The following is a 17,654-nucleotide window of genomic DNA, read 5'->3' on the forward strand; positions in this document are numbered from 1 at the left end:
ATTTTAAAACTTAATAAATGCTATGTTACTTGGCACTGCTGTCTTTCAACCATGAACATTTGTTGCTGAAACTGATTTTTTTTTTATATATATAAAAGGGGGTTTAAAAAAAAGTCTTAAGCCACAACTCTTAAAATTAACTTTATTTGCTGTCTCATTACCGATGATTAACAAAGTAAGCTACTAGCTGAAGGAGGAGACTCCAAAACACTTTTTTTTTTTTTTTTAAGAGGTTTCTACTTATTTTTAATAAGGTAGTTTTCAAAAGATACCCTTCTAGTTCCTGGTAAGTGTAAACAAATTTTTGTCATTTGTCGTTTTCAGCTGATCGCTACTACAGGGAAGAGAGGGGAAAAAAAGAGAAGAGAGCACTGTTTAAAATCAGTTGTTCACAGCTGACACAGCAGCAAAAGAATAGAGCAAAATGCCTATTTTTAATATATTAAGCATACCACTGTTCCATCTAATACGCAGCCCAGATCTCCAGCAACCTTTTCTTCCTAGGAAAAAATAAAAACGTCCAGTTAGGTAAGTTGGGATATCTAGTTTTAGTTTTCTTTCACTCATTGTAACAGCTGCCAAAATATCCTCCCTAGAACCATACTCTAACCATGAGAAATTACTGAAAAAATTTAAGCTTGTTTCAGCTATGTATTACTAGCTCTTCTAGATCAGGCAGAAACAACAATGTATCTCAAATACTTCACATTTCTGGACCAGCGCTCTCAGTCCTGGGCTACCTGATGACTGCTTGTAGGGAAGGAAATCTGATAGACCTGCTTTGTGTGGGTCCTAATGTGAGGTGGCTGAGGAAAGTGCTGAGCAAACCCATCAAGCTAGAGCAATAGCATCCGTTTAAATCTTTCAATGCAAAGTGGGTAAGCGTAAACCAGTAAGTCCTTTAATGACATGCTTCTGTAAATAAAACATAAGCCACAGCAAAAGATCTGTGCATAGCAACTCTGCGCATACCCTTTCAATTATACTTACACTTCTTCCTTGAATGTGTCCAGTGTGACGTTCACATCATCACCAATGTGCAGGTTGTCTGTGCTCAGTCCCAAAGTTTTAAGAGCTAAAGTTAAGGAAACAGAATTTCCTATATAAATCTGAAAAAAATAATTTAACACCTGAAAGTGGCCTAGATGTAATAAACAAAAAATAAACATACGTAACTTCTTTTAACTTTCCAAGGTCCAGGCTGTGTGGCCAGAAGTGCTGATGCTTTTAATGTATACATACAGATGGGGTCGAAACTGTTTTGATACAATGCTTTTGAAACTACTTTAACAAAACTGTTCAAACAGCTAGGAGGATGCTGATTGCCGTTTGGGTTGGACTGACCTTCTCGGTACTGCACAGGCGTGATGTAGCCCAGGTCTGCAACATCCAGCATCTGGAACATGGCAACCAGGTTGGACTCGCCCATCAGGCACGGGTACCCTCCCTCTCCTTGCCTGCCGGCCTTCACACTTTCCAGCACTTGGATGAGGAACTGGCGAGGTCTTTCTGCAACGGAACCAAGCCACCGAGCTCTTTTTCTTCAAGGGAACCAAGTCACCAGCGCCACCCGACCCTCTCCCGGCTCCTGCCACCTCCCCTCCCTCAGCACCCCCGCCCGGTCCCCGGGCTGCGTCTCTCTTTCCAGCCACCACCTTAAAGACCCCAAATCTCTCCTTTTTCCCCCCAATCCCACCCTACCACCGCGGGGGATCCGCACCGGGCTGGTGGTAGAGCAGCAGGGCGCTGAGGCGGCGGAGCAGCTCGGGGATCCCGTGGCGCTCCAGGTAGTCGCGGCCCCCCCGCTCGCCCGCCGCCATCTCGCCGTTGCCAGGGGAGGCCTCGCACCCGCCGCCCGTTAAAACCGTTGGCCCTGAGGGGGAGAAGCTTCGAGAAAGAAGCCGCAACCGGAGCCCTGGGGCCTGAGGAGGGCGGCGGGAGGAGGCAGAGCGGCTGCGGGACGGAGCGTGGTCACCGGGGGGAGCTTCGCCTGGATCCTGTCAGCGTTGGAGCAGAAGAGCGTCGCTTCCAAGTTACTAGTCCGTACCCCAGCGGCATAAATTCACGGGGACAGCGCCTTACACGCCGCTAACACCGCTGCCTTGCCGGTTCCAGCCCGTGTGTGGTCACCCAGCCGCCAACTTTGGGGTTTTCTTGCCCTCCGTTGCCCGCCGCCGGGGCCCCCGGGCGGGTTCAGTCAGCCGCGGTGAAGGCGGGAGGACGGCGCCGCCTCAGGGCGGAGGGCTGAAAGTGGCGGCCTTCCAGCGAGAACATCCCAAAATTACACAGCAAAACTACGGGAAAACGGGTTTGTTGTCTGTCTGCTGCGCTTGGTAAACTGCGGTACAGCTCTGCGTGATGTTTGTTAAGAGAAATGGTGCCGCAGAAGGCAAACCCCTCAGCGCATGTAACCGCGGCATCCCAGACACGCTCCGTTTCCAACAGGGTTTTACAAGATCCCACAGAAAAGTCCCCCTCCTACCTGCAAAATCAATGAGTAGCAGCTGAGAGTGAGAAAGATTTAAACAGTTTTACTTCGCTTTGCAGCACAGTCCGTGCAAACAGAGATGAGACATCAAGTACCCTTTTTATTGTACTACCCATGTGAGGAGAAAGATAATCAAGCAGAATGTCCCACTAAAAAAAAAAAAGTATACAGTTTATAGTTACTGAAACCATTCCTGAATTTGACTTTTCTAATTCCTTTCAGAAGATTTTGCAAAGAACTAGCAAAGTTGGGGTTGTTTGTTGTTCTTTTCCCCTAAAGAAGAGTGGTGGGAGAAAGAGTATTTTGAGATGCAGAGGAGTACAAACAAGTGTCTGAGCTGGCCAGCAGGGGAGAAATAATGACACGGAAAATCTTCTATTGAAAATGATAACATAAGAAGATGATTGACTCGACAGGAAGGAACAACTGAAGACCTGGAGAGAAAGGTAGGTAAGTCAGTGTTTGGGGCAGGGAAACTGCATTTGGCAAAGTTCTCCTTCAGTGGTCAACAAAGATAACCAGTATGAAACATGTGCTGAAGGCTAACATTTTAAGCATAAACACACAGGAATGACAGGCTGAAGTGTGTTTCTATGAGGACTGGTTCCAAAAATCACTAAGAGCAAACCACAATTAGATTTATTACTAGGAATGTATGTATTTTTAAAATTCATTTCACTGTTAAGAAAGCACAATTTATTTTCTTGAAAAATGTTCTGATAATACATCATGTAGGGGATTTATTATCCACAGTTCATGTGATATTATCTGCTAAATGAGGGTTCTAAATGTGTGATAATTTAGGATAATATCCAAGAAGTTCATATGGACTATTGTATGCCGAATTAAATTTCTGGTGACTAAGAACAACAGGATTTGACAAAACATCTGAAAGTTTTCTGGTTCCATTATAGCAACACCGCTAATTAAGTTTTAATCACAACTGCAAGGCTCACATCTATTTTTGTGTGTTTAAAGTGTCCTGGTTATTTAAAACTGAATTTGGTTAAAAGATTTAATATCTGCTGTAACAGAAGGTGAGCCTTTTGCAAAACATGACTAATAACTTAAATCTTCTACCTAACTGCAAAGGACTAGATAGACTCCCAAGAATATTAAAGATTTAATGAAGAGGAACGGGGACTGCAGGTCAGACATGAAGCTGGTTGCAGAAGTATTTGGCTTGCTGAGGAAACAAACTGATGGACACGTTTTTCCAAATCAGGTTGTAGAAGACAGAAGTCTAGGGCTGTGGAATGAGACAGGAGCAATAAGAAAGGGGCTGGGAAAGATGCCCAGGTGTACCATGTGCTTTCTGTGGCCACACCGAGCAAGAGCTTGTTAACGCTGGGTGCTTCACCTGCCGCTGCTCCTTCTCACCAGGGGCATCAGCAAGCACAGGGGGTGCTGTAGTGAACGGGCTGTGCTGTTCCTGTAGATGCTCTGGAAAAGCTCCACTCTACCCTTTCATTGCATGCAGTGTTTTCCTCTGCTCTTCTTCAAGGACTTCCAAGATCCCAGTGAATGCCTCTTCAGAGGACACTACATTTACAGAGGAAAGTGCTTAATAGCAGAAATGCTAAGTTTCTGGGTATTAATAATCTCAAGAGCCAGAACTCTTTTATTTATTTGATAATTTTATGTATTGATTATTATTATTATTATCATCATCATTATTATTATCATTATTGTTATTATTTTTACTGTATAGAGTGGCAGAATAATTTAGGTTGGAATGGCCCTCTGGAGATCGTTGGGTTACCTCCTCCCCCCAAAAAAACTCACCCCACCTCCTCCCCCCCCCCAAACAAACAAAAACCAAACAAACCTGGGACTAACTTCAAAGCTGAGATCAGGTCATTCACCTCCTTGTCTAGTCGTTCTTACAGTCTCTGAGATGATTCCACAACACCTATTGGTTCCTCTTATACTGTTTGTCTACGCTGCAAAGGCCTTTTTTTTTTTTTTTTTCCCCTTGCGTTTAATTCCCATTGCTGTACCTTATGCTTATTGCTTCTTTTGTTGTGCACCACCATGAAGAGTCTGGCTCCATCTTCTTGGCACTCACCCTTTATGTAGCTGAAGAAGCAGTTTAACTCTCCCCCTCTTAATCTTACCTTAGAACTGAACAAATCATTTTTCAGCATCTCCGTCACATGCTCCAGCTACTGATCATCTTGGTAGCGCTCCACTGGGCTCACCTCGGCACGCACACTGCATTTTGTGCTGTGGAGGCCCAACCTGGAGGCAGCTCTGCAGACGGAGTCTCACAAGTGCCGTAGCAGGAGACACTCTGTTCCCAACCCCCTGCCCGCATTCTCACTCATGTGGCCCGGTGTGGGGTTGGCTTTCAGCACTGCTGGGGCCCATTACTGACTCGCGTTGAGCTTGTCCACTTTTTTTTCTGCCCCTAAGCACCAAGTCCCACCTCTCCTTGAACACCCCCAGGGACGGTGACTCCACCACCTCCCTGGGCAACCCGTTCCAGTGCCTGACTGCTCTTTCTGAGAAGAAATGTCTCCTCATTTCCAGCCTGAACCTCCCCTGGCACAACTTGAGGCCATTCCCTCTAGTCCTGTCACTGGTTACCTGTGAGAAGAGGCCGACCCCCAGCTCCCCACACCTTCCTTAGTAGTGGGATGGTAGTTTTATAAAATAATGCCTTCTGGTTTGTTACACAATTAGCAACCTTCTGAGTAAAGATGTTCAGACTGGTTAGCGTAGACAATAGTTTCTCTGCCTTACCCTATGCTGTCCCAGGTACAAAGCAGGTAAATTTATTGAAATGCTACAATATGTCTCTAGGGAGAGGCTTAGGAGAAAAAAAAAATCTAATGGAATATTTACCCAAGAAAGATATATTATTAGCGTGAAAAGTAGAATGAGATGGCCTTGGGTGTTACCAGCTCTGAGTGGGAGAAAAAGTTGGTTAATGAATAACACAGACCAGGCAATGAAGAGGGTTTGGTATTAGGAAAATGCCCTAAGGAGGTCCTGTGGTGCATTTCTTCAAAAATGACCCTACTTGGTGAGTCCCTGAGAGAGGACTTCCTTCACATTTCCTTCACCTTCCTTCCTTCACATTTGGATCACAGGACAGGAGGGCTGTAGCCCAGCATCCTGCTCCAGTGCAGCATTTCCCTTGGGAAGTGTCTATGCTCAGAGCGTGAAGCTGTACGGGCCTTGGATGCACTCTGCAAAACAACACGAGTGAAAACCAGCTCTCTGCATCTTCTTGGTGTCTCCTCAATAACGAAGAAGGAAGCCTGGTGCGTTGGTGTTACTGCTCAGGCTGTAAGGTCCAAATACAAACCCTAAAGGGATTAACAAGGAAGGAGTAACTCTAGGCAAGGTCACAAACAAACAAATAAAAAAAGCAAAACAAAAATAACAACAACAAAACAACCAAACAATTGACTATGGGTCAAAATAAGAGAACTGAAGGAAAGTGAAAGCAAATAGCTGCAATTTAAGGGTGGAGCTGACCCGAAGGGCAAGTTTTGTGCAAATGCTGAGAGGTTCTTAACACCGATGACTATGGGCCTATACATTCTGCATCGGTGGCAGGGAAGGCTGAAGAGCTGAGCCTGAGCAATCCTTTTCAAGCGACCTGTGAGCTCTCGTGTGACACAGCACACCAAAACACTGGGAAGGATGATGGTTTCTCTTCTGCAGCGATGCTTTGTCACCATTCCTTCCTCTGGCTTGGTAGAGGCCAGGCTGGAAACAGAGTGCTACAGCCCTGGGACTTGCAGGGTTATTCCTCAGGCCATTTATTATATTTACACCAACAGTTTTTTTTACCTGTAGAGTTCTGTAAATATACTTTGTTCATGCCAAGCAGCTTCTCAGAAAAACTGGTCTCATGTGATGTCACATTAACCTTGTTAAGTGCTCCACATTAACCAAACCTAGCTTGAACTTCAGAGCCAAATCTTTCAGGTCTGGGGAAACGGCAAAGGGGCTGCTGAACATTCTGCACCACCTGGAATCCCTCCTGTTGTCTTTACCCTCAAAGTCAATCTCTCCTGATCCATTTCTGGCAAGCTTCCCTTAAAAAGGAGATGTTTCCTGAAAGCTTCCCTTCTGTGGGGACAGCTGAATGCAGACTCGATGTTCGTATTTCTGCAGGCCAGCAGAATAAACAAAAACACTCATGCACAAAGCAATCCAGCCCATGTCACTGGTGACGGATTTTAAACTGAAACGAGAGCACGCTCACCATCTACCACGGCTTCTATGGTTGAAGGGCAAACGAGGACCCGCTGCTAAGGTATCAGTTTATCTTCAGCTTAGGAAATTAGGTTTTAAAAGAGGTCTGTACCTGGTTGGAGTAGTAGCTTTCAAGAGGTATTCGAGAGGAAACACAGCATTAAAAATTGCATGAAACAAACACTATGTTCAAAAAGTCTGTGTTGTATGAATCGCCTCCAAGTATTTCTGGAATCGGTACTTGGCTTGGCTTCCGATTGTGAATTCTGACAGATTTGGATGAGTAAAACAGATACCAGTTAGCAGACAGCAATGACTGTCTTCTAAAATCAATATTTCTCTGGTAAAAACAGAAGCATAAGAACTGGAGTGCAATGAGTAACAAAACTTATTCAGTGATCTGCTTACCTCTGAAACTGGTGGCATTTAAAGCACGTTAGATAATACAAGAGAGTGCTGCTGCAAGCAAAACACTTGTTGCATAACCAAAAAAGGGGTGTGGGGAACCAACTCCAAACAGAGAACAGCTTGTGAGCCAGTGCAACAAAGCTGCAAGTGCTAATAAACGACTCGGTCACGTTTGGGAAATAATTTTAGTGGTCCTTGACCACTGCTGGCCATGGATGATGATGGTGAGCAACTAGTAACTAACGGCTGCAATATTCCATTTGCTCGGTTATAGCCTTCATTTCTAATGGCTGCAAGAAATATCAAATCATCTTGTGAACAGAACGCGTCTCTCCAGCGTGGGGACCACTCCCTGTCAGATGAAACTTCAGTATCTACTGTTACTAAATGACGCCTGGTTTCTCTACAGCGTACCGAAAATGATAAATTCAAAAAAAATCAAAATACGAGCAGCTCAGACACACACTGGGGGCAGCTAAAAGGAAGTTTAAAATCAGCTTTTGCCACATGCAAGATCATGCAATACATTACAGGAAAAGCTGTTCACCTAGAAGGTAAAATTTTCTTCCTATTTCTGTTTCCTGTACTGCAGGACAGCTTTCTATCTCCTCTGAGTGTATGCATAACACATGCCCCCCTCCACCCCCCCAAACCCAAAACATTTAGCAGTTCAATTTCTTGCTTTAAAGATCATCCATAATTGTGTCTCTTCCCTACAGTACCTCCAAGACTGAGTTTCCAGGTACTTCATAAAAGAAACATAAAGCGTACATCTTCTCCAGACCTGCAGAAGAGGTTTGCTTTGAGAGAAAAACCTGCAATCCTCTCTCTCTGCAGAGCTGACAAGTCAATGAACAATTTCAGTCATATCTGATCTGTAATTGGAATGGGCTTTTACACAGAACAAGAATCTTAATGCCTAGAGATAAAAGTTGCATTTTTAGAATTAATGATAAAAACAAAAAGACTGGTTTTATTTTTACACTGCCCATTGAAGTCCGAATCCCACATCTAGCAGCTCTGGCAAAGTTCTTACACTGAAAAGAGTAAGAAAATGCAATCAGCTAAGCAAAGGAATTTTAAAACGATTGATCAGAACAAAGACCTCAGTGGCTGATCATCACACATACAGAGATATTTTAGACACGAATGCCAAAACCAATCCTAGAGCAATTCAGCCCTGTACAGGGGACTGGGCAGACCTTGTGAACTAGGAATTCTCAGAGCTGGCTGCTGCACACGCTGTTTCAGTCTCTGGGAAGAAAAAGGGCAGTCTTGCAATACATACCCCTTTCGCTTTGCCAAGATAAATAATGACAAAACCCATTTGTTTCTTACAAACATATAAATTATTTTATTTACAAAGCCATGTTACAAAAAAAAAATAATAATAATAAAGCAAAAAAAAAATACAATCGCTCACTAGAGAATATCTCCAGGCCCGGTGTTGAACCATGGCAGTATCAATCAGATACATGTTTGTTCTGTTTTTCCTTTTTTAAACTGTAAGCCATAGAATTTACTATTTACACCTACTTTAGACATTTATTCTGCTTACAATTATCACAAGCATGGAATGAATTCTATTTGATACTGCTAATACATAAAGGTGCAGGACAAAGAATGAAAATACTTAGTGTTACAAAATATGGATTGTAGAAAAGAAATTGGCTGTACAAGTATGGCATTTTTTTTTCTTAGAATGATTGGACATGCTTTCTTCAAAAGTCTTCTGGAAAAGGTTCTAAAATCTGTAGTAGGAAAGCACAATATAGCAGGTGCAAATTCATTTCTGTGCAACAACAGTTATTTAATATACCCCATGACTGACCAGCTATGCAAAACCCACAGAGTTTTGTTAAAGTGCCATGGGTCAACAGCATAACAAAATATAAGGTGTAAATAGAAAAATTTCTTTTTTTCTTCTTTTTTTTTAAAACAATAGTTCACTGAGAATCAGCAATAATAGAATATGCTGTATAAACTATTCTCTACAAAGGTCGATCAGCACTATTTACAATTGTTACATCGATACAAAAGAAGGCATACAAGTTATCCAAGTCGCTTTTTATGGCTGACGGGCCTATGCATTGCGTATGTGTAACAACCAAAGCTTCTGAGCCTCTATTGCTGGAAACAAATCACAAGATTTTCAGGCAAATGGGGAAGAAAAAGAACTACCGAGTGAATGCTACACTAATAATGCATTATAGGCTGGTCCAGTTTATATCCATTTATTCAAATGTTTACTTCCATTTCGCTTTTCAGGCTGAATTTTTTGACACTTGTAATTAAATAATGATTCTTTGATGATGAAAGGCTGTGGGATTTTACTTGGTGCTGAACGTTCCTGAAATGCTGTCAGGTGTAAGCCAGTTGACACAAAAAAATAAAGCAGCATTCAAAGGACAGGCTCCATATTCCAGCTTTCCAATTAAAAGATGCATGGAAAGAGCTAAAGCTTCCTAAAACTACGAAATCGCTCCTTCAGTCACTGATTAGCATTAGTTCTCAGAAGCAACCACTGAATCTCACAACCACCGTTTTCCCTCAACAACTAGAAATAGCATTTCGTCGATTACAGAGGATGACTTTGTTACTGAGATTTTTAAACTCCTGCAGTTTTAAAACTCAAAATAAATTAAAAAAATCAACATAGTACTGCTCCTAAAACTGAACAAGACAAAAATTGTGCAAAAATAACAAAGATATGTACACATTTTTCAGTCTGAAGAAATGTACAATAAAAACATAATTCAAAGAACATTTCAAAAATATAAACATTGCTTAAACTTTCCTAAGTTTCATACTGTTTCTGAAACTATACGGTCAGTTAGCTCTGAAGTATAGCAAAACATAAATTATTACAAAATTAACACTATAAAAATTTATTTTAAGAATATTTCTAAACTTTTTTCAAAGGGTCTAGCCTTGCTTATAATTGCTTAAACATTTTAGTCTTAAAATTTGCCTTAAGCCTTCTTTTTTTAAAAAAGAAAGTAGTAATAATCTCCCTATTTGCAGTCTCTCGCCTTTCCCCCAGATGTAAATAAACCAGCATATAAGTGCACTTTTAACACTGTAGAAATAAAAATTAACTCCTCTGTACTATTGTTCCAGTACCTAGTATTGGCTTCCTGATTATAAAATCTATATTTTATTAAAAAATTATTCAGTAATCCTATAAGAAACACTGTCAGTGCAATTCTATTAATGCAAGCCAATCTGCTCAACGCCCGTCCTTGCAAAGCCAAACTGTTTACCGAAGTTATCAAGTACTGGGATCTTAAGGGTCGAGAACTCCACCACGACAGGGGGGTTTCGCGTGTTGAGCCTCGGATAACATTAACCACAGTTTGGTGCAAAAATCCTCTATGCATTGATTGAAGTATAGATTCCTTAAGAGCCTGATCCTGGAAGATGCTGAACACTCGGAATTCCCACTGAAATCATTAAATGCTGTAGGTAGAAGAGCACCAGTCAGGATTAGTCCCTAAAGTTGCAGTGCCCCAGCTGTTTGCAAATTACTAAGAAATGCACTCAATATTTATCCATAGGACAAGCTTAAATACAGAATTACTGTAATTTTTATTGAATGAAAAAATTTGGAGGTCCTTTAAATAAATTCAGATCATGATCTGTTTTTTTTTTTTCCTTTTTTTTTTTTTTGGAATGTCCACTGTATTCTGGTAAGGAAACAAAGGGAGCATTGCAACGCCAACAGCTTCAAAAGGCATGAAACATAACCAAGCAGAACGCACAGATCAGTGGCAAATACAAGTGAAAAACTAAACAAATCACTATTACAGTTTTCTGTAAATTTGATTCTCTTTAAAACCACAAATTCATAAAAGGTTAAATCCATCTGCAGGACATAGAAAAGAAAAACCCTGTGGAGTAGGGCTGCTGAGAGCTAGAGATTATAGGCTGGTTCCTTTTCCTTGTTATGGAAGAGTCCTTATTCTACCAGTCCGGTTTGATGTCTTCTAAAAGAAAAACCAGAGCCAGGTTCAGAATCAGAAAATGTCTTTCAGTCCATAATACTTTAACAACGTCTGCATCTGAGAGAGAACTCAAACCATGAATCTATTTCAAGTCCGTCCCTACTTACTGATTACATTAAGACCTTTAAGAAAAGGACCTGCTTTGAATAAACTCACTATTTCCTTTTGGGACTATCTGATTTTACTAAGCTTTGGTGAACCTTATGTTCATTGATTGAATTTAGCATTAGAAATAGAGAGCAGCAATTAAACAACTTTGAAGGATCTTTTTCCCTGCACAGCGTGTTTTCATGCATGATGAAACCCCATACAGCACACACGTTGTCACTTTCCCTTAATAAAAAGATCTAGTTACTCAGTATTTAAAAACCACCGCATACTGAGGTCTTGAAGTATTAACACATGAAGGCACCTAAAAGCACTACGAAGAAAAAAACATTTGATTAGTTATCAACCTACAGCAAGGTTTAAACAAGGTTTAAAGTCTGGAGAAAACAAGCTTTTGATACATAGTTTGCATAAACAGGCACAACATTTGATTGTAAAACTATCGTTCCATTAATGCTTTTTAATACACAAGTAGATTTTGTAATGAAAAGTAGTGTGTTTTTTAATTAAAGCAACAACAGTTGGAAAAACAGACATGCTTTTATGTATACAGGCCCTTGCTCAGGTCTCAAATAGATGTAGCAAGGTTCACATTGGATGTGAATTGAGAGCAACTTGTCTGAGTTTAAGTTGAGTTTAATGTCAAGGGGGACAGCGAAGTGGCCCACCACAGTTATCATCACAGTCTGCCAGTCCTAGGCAGGAACACCTGAGAATATAATGTGCCTCAGCAAACGGAGTAAATGACCAAAACAAACTCCTCTTGTGAAATCAGAAGAACCACGGGCACCTTTCTCTCCATACTGGTTTTGCCCAGGAAAGAGCTCACTTTCCTCATACTGGCTTGTACGGTGCTGTGCTTTGGATTTGTAAGGAAAGCAGTGCTGACAACACAGCGATGTTCCAGCTGTCACCAAGCAGCGCTCACACAGCAGAGCCCTTCCTGCTTCCCACGCTGCCTGGCCAGCACATAGCTTGGGGGTGCACAAGAACGTGGCAGGGGACCCAGCCAGGCCAGCTGCCCCTGACCAACCGCAGGGTTATGCCACACCATGTGGCGTCACGAGCGGCAATAAAACCCGGGAGGAGGAGGACGGCAGGACACTTATTATGGCACTTGTCTTCCCAAGCAATTGTTATGCATGATGAGGGCTGCCTTCCTGGGAATGGCTGGGCATCCCTCTGCTGATGGGATGCAGGGAATGAATTCTTATCTTGCTTTGCTTGTGTGTGCAGCTTTTGGTTTACCTATTCAACTGTCTTAATATCAACCCCCAAGTTTTCTCACTTCTTACCCTTCCAATTCTCTCCCCCACGTCACTGAGGGAGAGCAGGCAAGTGGCTGCACGGGGCTGAGCTGCCCACCGGCGTTAGCCTGCAACAACATCTCAGCAGTAATGGAAAAGCCCTGGTTACTGGTGGCAGCTGGCTTTCACAGCACTACCACGTCCTCTCAGCTTTGACTGGACACCTCCAGAAGCTGAGCGAGGAAGCCAATTTTCCTAGCATGACGGCACACCGGCAATCACAGGTTCAAAGGAGACTGGTTTTAGGGCCTGCTGCAATTTTCTGAACGCTTCATTTTCACATAGTCACTCTCCCTTCTCTTGAGAAACAGCAGCCTTCCTCCCTCCTAACTCCCCGCTCTGCTCCAGCAGACAACTCTGACAAATTGCCTGACCAATTAACGCAGTGGAGGAAGTCCAGAGGAGCTGCTCTATACTCGTATTTAGCTTGATGGCTGCAATTCTATTTCAAACTGAATTGTTCCAATTCTGCTTTTCAGGCTTGTATTCATGAAAACTTGCCTGTTTTTTCCAACTGTAAAACCCAGAGTGGTAACATACATCACCTCTGCCTAGAGCCTTGCCTTGGACTCCCTCTCACGGTTATAACAATACTAATATTAAGAGCAAGAGAGCTCAGGATCCCCCAGTAATAACCTGACTGCCACGGCATACACTTGGAGATCCACTTATTGATACCTAATTAATAACACCTTTATAAAGGGATATTACAGCACGTCTTAGGACTAAGAGTTTGTTTAGAGACTATTCAGTTGCCAGACTGGAGATGAAAGCTGTCAGCAAAGCATCTCAGATTGATTTTGACAGTGGCAAGCATATCTTAGCTAGGTAGTCATTATTCATGGTTCCAAACACTAAAATCCCGTGTCAGAGTTAACACACAAAAAAACCTACAAACAAGCAACAAAATGTTCCATAAAGCTTAATATACATCTTCATTTTCTTTTGTATTTCTATCCTGAACTCCATACTCAGTTACTAAATTGACAGAAATGTATTTTTAACAATCAAGAGTCTGTGGGGCTTAGAACAAGCAAACACTTCTGGTTTTGATAAAGTCATGGAAACAGGCAGCTGAAAAGCTCAGCAATAGCCTCTATTTATATACGGCTGCCACAAAATTGATTTCTTGTCCTGCTAGGTTTTCCCCATGGGATCTAGGCAACAGATCCCAACAAGCTTTGCTCCTCTGGTAGCGTGCATTTTATGTCAGACAGGAGGAGGAGGTTAAAGCAGCAAGTTTTACACTTCAGAAGAGCCTTATCACGTTTGTCACTGGCAGTCGGATGGCAGTGTCTGACACAGCAAAATGCCAGCCCCTACAAGTGCTTCGCTACGAAGAAACTTTCCACTTATTTCCCTTCAGCGTAGTTCTGGCCTACGTACACTTCTTTGCATTCAGTACCAAGGGGGTTGTTTTACCATTTGACAGTTCATTTCGGGATGCGAGTGACTCAGAATATGCTTTAATGATGAGATAGTTGTGGGTTTTCTTCACTACAATAGCCACAATTCTTTGGCTGCATCTACATAGCAGAAACTAAGTAGCACAGCCATTTGGAGTAACTACTGTGCCAGACCACGTAACGGGATTCTAATACTGACTGGTCACACAAAGATCTGCTGGAATTTTTGTTTACTTGTGACTACAACTTGGTGAGGTGGAAACCTTTTTCACACCAAGGATCTTGATAATGAATTCTTGAGAAATTACCCAGCTTGGAGAGTCAAACAGTACGGGCCACAATGAAAAAATTAATTAGTCTATCAGTCCTCTGGCCAGGTGAGGGCTGGGTGACAGGTCCAACACCTGTACTCACAAAGGGGCCGAATTACAGAATTTACCATTATCTGACCAGCAGTCTCGGTGATAAACAGGCATGGCGTGAGTGTTGAGGATTTCATACACTCTAGGAGGAATTCAGATTATGCTTTCAGATTACTTTCTCTGAACAGCCGAGCCTTCTGTCTTCTCTGTCCTGTTTCTGTCCTTCCCTTGCTGCTTTCAGTTTTTGCCTATTTTTAAATGCTCGCTCTTCTGTGCCAGTTTGGGGACTGTGCCATGCCACCTCGCTCAGCAGCGGAAGTTGGATAGAAAAGACACGTTGGCTTAGCTGGATCCCATGGAGACAGAGATTCTGCTGCTGCTGAGTTTGTATCACCAGAGCAACAGCCAGTGGGCATCGCATAAGCCAACCTGAACCACAGCATAGGTGGTGAAAAACAAGCAGAAAACTTGTTATTCATAAATCTCAGAGGAAAACATCCTAAATGAGAGGAAAAAAATCTATTAGTTCACTGAAAGAAAGCTTCCATAAAGAACTGTATTTACGAAGAAACTGTATTTTAAGGTTTTACAATATTAAATATTTCAAAAACCATTTATAGACTATTTAAGTGTAATTTTTTAAAAGCAACTTACTTGTCTGTTGTGTACTGGGTTTGATGTACTCGAAGGACTGGACTGTGACAAAGCTACACTGCTATTTTTTCCAATCTGAAAGACATTAATTGAGCAGCATTGAGAGTATTTGTCAGTGGAACGCAGATGCTGGTAATGGCCTTCCTTTTCCTGAATAAAGTGGCACTAATTGCTTTGCATTTGGAACGCAGGTATTTTGCTATTGTAAAAAACCCAACAATTTCAGATAGAATTGTAATTACCTTTCAGAGACTGTATTTTAAACAAGCACATTTTAAAAGGCACATAAATACTACTACAGGTAGGAAAACAACAGTAAGAAATGGCTTCTGGTGGAATTTAGGTTGTAAAACCCCACCTCTCTAGACTGGAGCACTCGTCTGTGACTGAACTCGCTTGGTGCAGCTCAGCCAGTGCACAGAGCACTCAGGGTCACTCCTCCCTTGCCCTTGGGACCTTGCCCACTGCTTGGGGTTCTCAGGTTTAATGCAACTGGCCAAGCACCGTAGCATGCCCTAAGCTATTCCATTTTTTTCCATAGAGAGTCTTCATTTATCACTGCTCCATAAAGCAAACACTAACCAGTAGAATCAACCTCTGGAGGTTTAATTTTCCAGTTGTATATATTTACTGGGTCAGAGAATGTCTTTGGGAACGAGTACACATTTAACAGTATGTGTACATTGATTTTAAAAGTACTGCATTAAAACACTGTGATATGCAATCTGTGTATTTCAATCCTCGAAAGGTTACGGCACTCTGTAAGAGCAGTCTGCCTTAGGTTTTCTGCAGTGCCCCATAAACATATGGCAGATATCGCTGCAATACAAAAGGGGAGAGCTGTTGGATCAAAGGAGCAACTCTCCACAGGTTACAAGGCTGGTAACAATTAACCACGGACCCCTGGTTACAAAATGGCAGAGGACTGGATCTGAACAGTTACCCACATGATCAAGGGACTTCAGGTAACATCAGCTCTAACCGGCTGACGGAGAAGCAGCAAGGACCTGTCTTCTAAATGCAATGAGAAATGAAGCGGCGAGTTTCCTACTGGATACGTGGGACTCAGACAATGGCTGGCAGGGCTTTCACCGGCATCAGCGTTTTCTCCTTCCCTTCTGCAACACCATTTCTTATTTTGCCATTTCATGTATATACTGCAAAGTAGCCTTTGTCTCTGTATACATATCTGCCCTTTCTCACAGAGACTCTCAGTTTTCTCTATTCACATCCTATCCAGAATAAATGTTTAATGTTTTTATTTACAGCCAGTTCCGAAGGCAGTTCCCATGGCACACAAACATTAAAAGGGCAGGCCTCTGCCTACCCTGCTCCCTCTCAGATTGTTGTTTTGCATGTCACAGCTGTTCTTCTCCAGGCAGCACTGTGCTGTATCAAGCTTTTCTTCAATATGCAAATCTTGGACAAAGATACGCAGAGCCTTGTAAAATCTTTCCGAGCCATTCAGAACGCCGTGGCAAACCTTTCTCCTCTACATCCACCATGGCAACATTCATGAAACTCTTGCACAACAAAATGCAAATATATCTCCATCTTCTGAATGACAAAAATAGCCACTGAGAAATCGACTTGCTGGGATCCTAGAATCACGAGAGGGAGCACAACGCGCCTCTCAGGCTTTCCTTCATTCCGTGCTCCTACAACTATTGGATTGACTCCCGGCACAACGCAAGGCGAGGAGCAGCACAGCTGCAGCCCTGCGGTCTGCGTCGAGCTGCCTCACCATCGCCTCTGAACTCGGAGCTGGAAAGGCAGCGCTCCGCAACTGAAGGGTGATGCAGACAGGCGGAACAGCTACAACACTCGGTGAAAATAAAGAAAGATTGCCAGTTGTGTTGGGTCTTTAACGATGGGAACATTTTGAAAGCATTAGGGTCAGGCCAGGAGTCAGATTCTTTTTTTCTTTATCAGTACACTGCAAAACCAAACAGTTAACGCTTTCAGTTACCGCCTGTCTGGGCCAGACTTGAATACAAAAAAAAATCCAGACCCTATCACCAGTCGTTTGAGCTTCTTCCTGTGTTCTTACTCTCTTAATTTGATTTGCCTTATTATAACAGGGAACAGGAGTATGATTTTAAGTAATACTGTGGGTTTTTTTGTGGAATTTTTACTGTGACTGCATTTCTGGAACACAGCAAGTCAAAACAGCAGAGCTTAAAAGGGATTTCAAGTATTGTATTCTCTAGAGTTTTAATATTCACACGTAGAGGACATGATATTATGAGACGCATGTACTTAAGCGGATACAAGTGTCATTTGTTTATAGCACAAATAATCAGTAGGAAGAATCCATTTTGTATAGAGCACAATTCAGTATCCTTCTCACAAAGTCACCAGCTGTGAGCCAGGCATCTAAAACACAATCAACTTCACTTTACCTCCTATATTTGATTGCTGGTGTAGCTCCAAAGACAGCAGTATGAGAGGAAAGGGATGGTTTCTACATATATATACACACACACATCTATACATCTGTATGTGTATGCACATATCCATATGTATGCAAAAACATTCTGTTTAAAAATCTGCATATCATCACACTCATTACATATATTTAACATTTCCTTAAGGAAAAGTTATTAGTGTGAATTACTCACACATTAACATGTATTCAGAGAAGACCTCTGATTGATTCTTTCTGGTTTATTTGCTTCCATTACTATGCAACGTGCTGAAACACA

General features: G+C 42.2%; 2 protein-coding genes and 1 long non-coding RNA gene across 11 annotated transcripts in view; 1 reads left to right on the forward strand and 2 right to left on the reverse strand.

Moving 5' to 3' along the window:
• Positions 1–128: 128 nt before the first annotated feature.
• EFCAB10 (EF-hand calcium binding domain 10) lies at positions 129–4,209 on the reverse strand. Its single transcript, XM_083843254.1, has 5 exons — positions 1,721–4,209; positions 1,345–1,509; positions 991–1,075; positions 453–500; positions 129–334 (listed from the first exon to the last, which is right to left on the reverse strand). The coding sequence occupies exons 1-4, from the start codon at positions 1,818–1,820 to the stop codon at positions 464–466; spliced, it is 387 nt and encodes a 128-aa protein (XP_083699380.1). The 5' UTR covers positions 1,821–4,209; the 3' UTR covers positions 129–334; positions 453–463.
• A 1,357-nt stretch (positions 4,210–5,566) lies between these two features.
• On the forward strand, positions 5,567–10,773 carry LOC310902185. The gene is made up of 2 exons (XR_014586542.1): positions 5,567–6,761; positions 7,518–10,773. It is a non-coding gene; the product is annotated as an uncharacterized lncRNA (long non-coding RNA).
• Positions 8,435–17,654, reverse strand: part of ATXN7L1 (ataxin 7 like 1) — a 116,087-nt gene continuing 106,867 nt past the window's right edge. For 7 of the 9 annotated variants that reach the window (XM_083843053.1, XM_083843050.1, XM_083843055.1 and 4 more), the window contains 2 exons: positions 14,950–15,024; positions 8,435–11,094 (listed from right to left, as the gene is read on the reverse strand). In XM_083843053.1, the coding sequence (XP_083699179.1) occupies positions 11,053–11,094; positions 14,950–15,024 (117 nt within the window). In that variant the 3' untranslated portion in view covers positions 8,435–11,052. Of the gene's footprint in view, positions 14,795–14,949; positions 15,025–17,654 lie in introns of all 9 variants that reach the window. The other 2 variants (XM_083843051.1, XM_083843052.1) reach the window with 2 other exon arrangements.

The sequence above is a fragment of the Anser anser genome (assembly GCF_964211835.1).
Source record: "Anser anser genome assembly, chromosome: 1".
NCBI classification, from domain to species: Eukaryota; Metazoa; Chordata; class Aves; order Anseriformes; family Anatidae; genus Anser; species Anser anser.

Coding starts and splice junctions, on each gene's coding strand:
- EFCAB10 (XM_083843254.1), bottom strand. CDS start 1,820: ATGGCGGCGGGCGAGCGGGGGGGCCGCGACTACCTGGAGCGCCACGGG. Junction 1,076..1,344: donor GCCTGTGCAGTACCGAGAAG/GTCAGTCCAACC, acceptor CCTTAACTTTAG/CTCTTAAAACTTTGGGACTG. Junction 501..990: donor GACACATTCAAGGAAGAAGT/GTAAGTATAATT, acceptor ATTTTTTCCTAG/GAAGAAAAGGTTGCTGGAGA.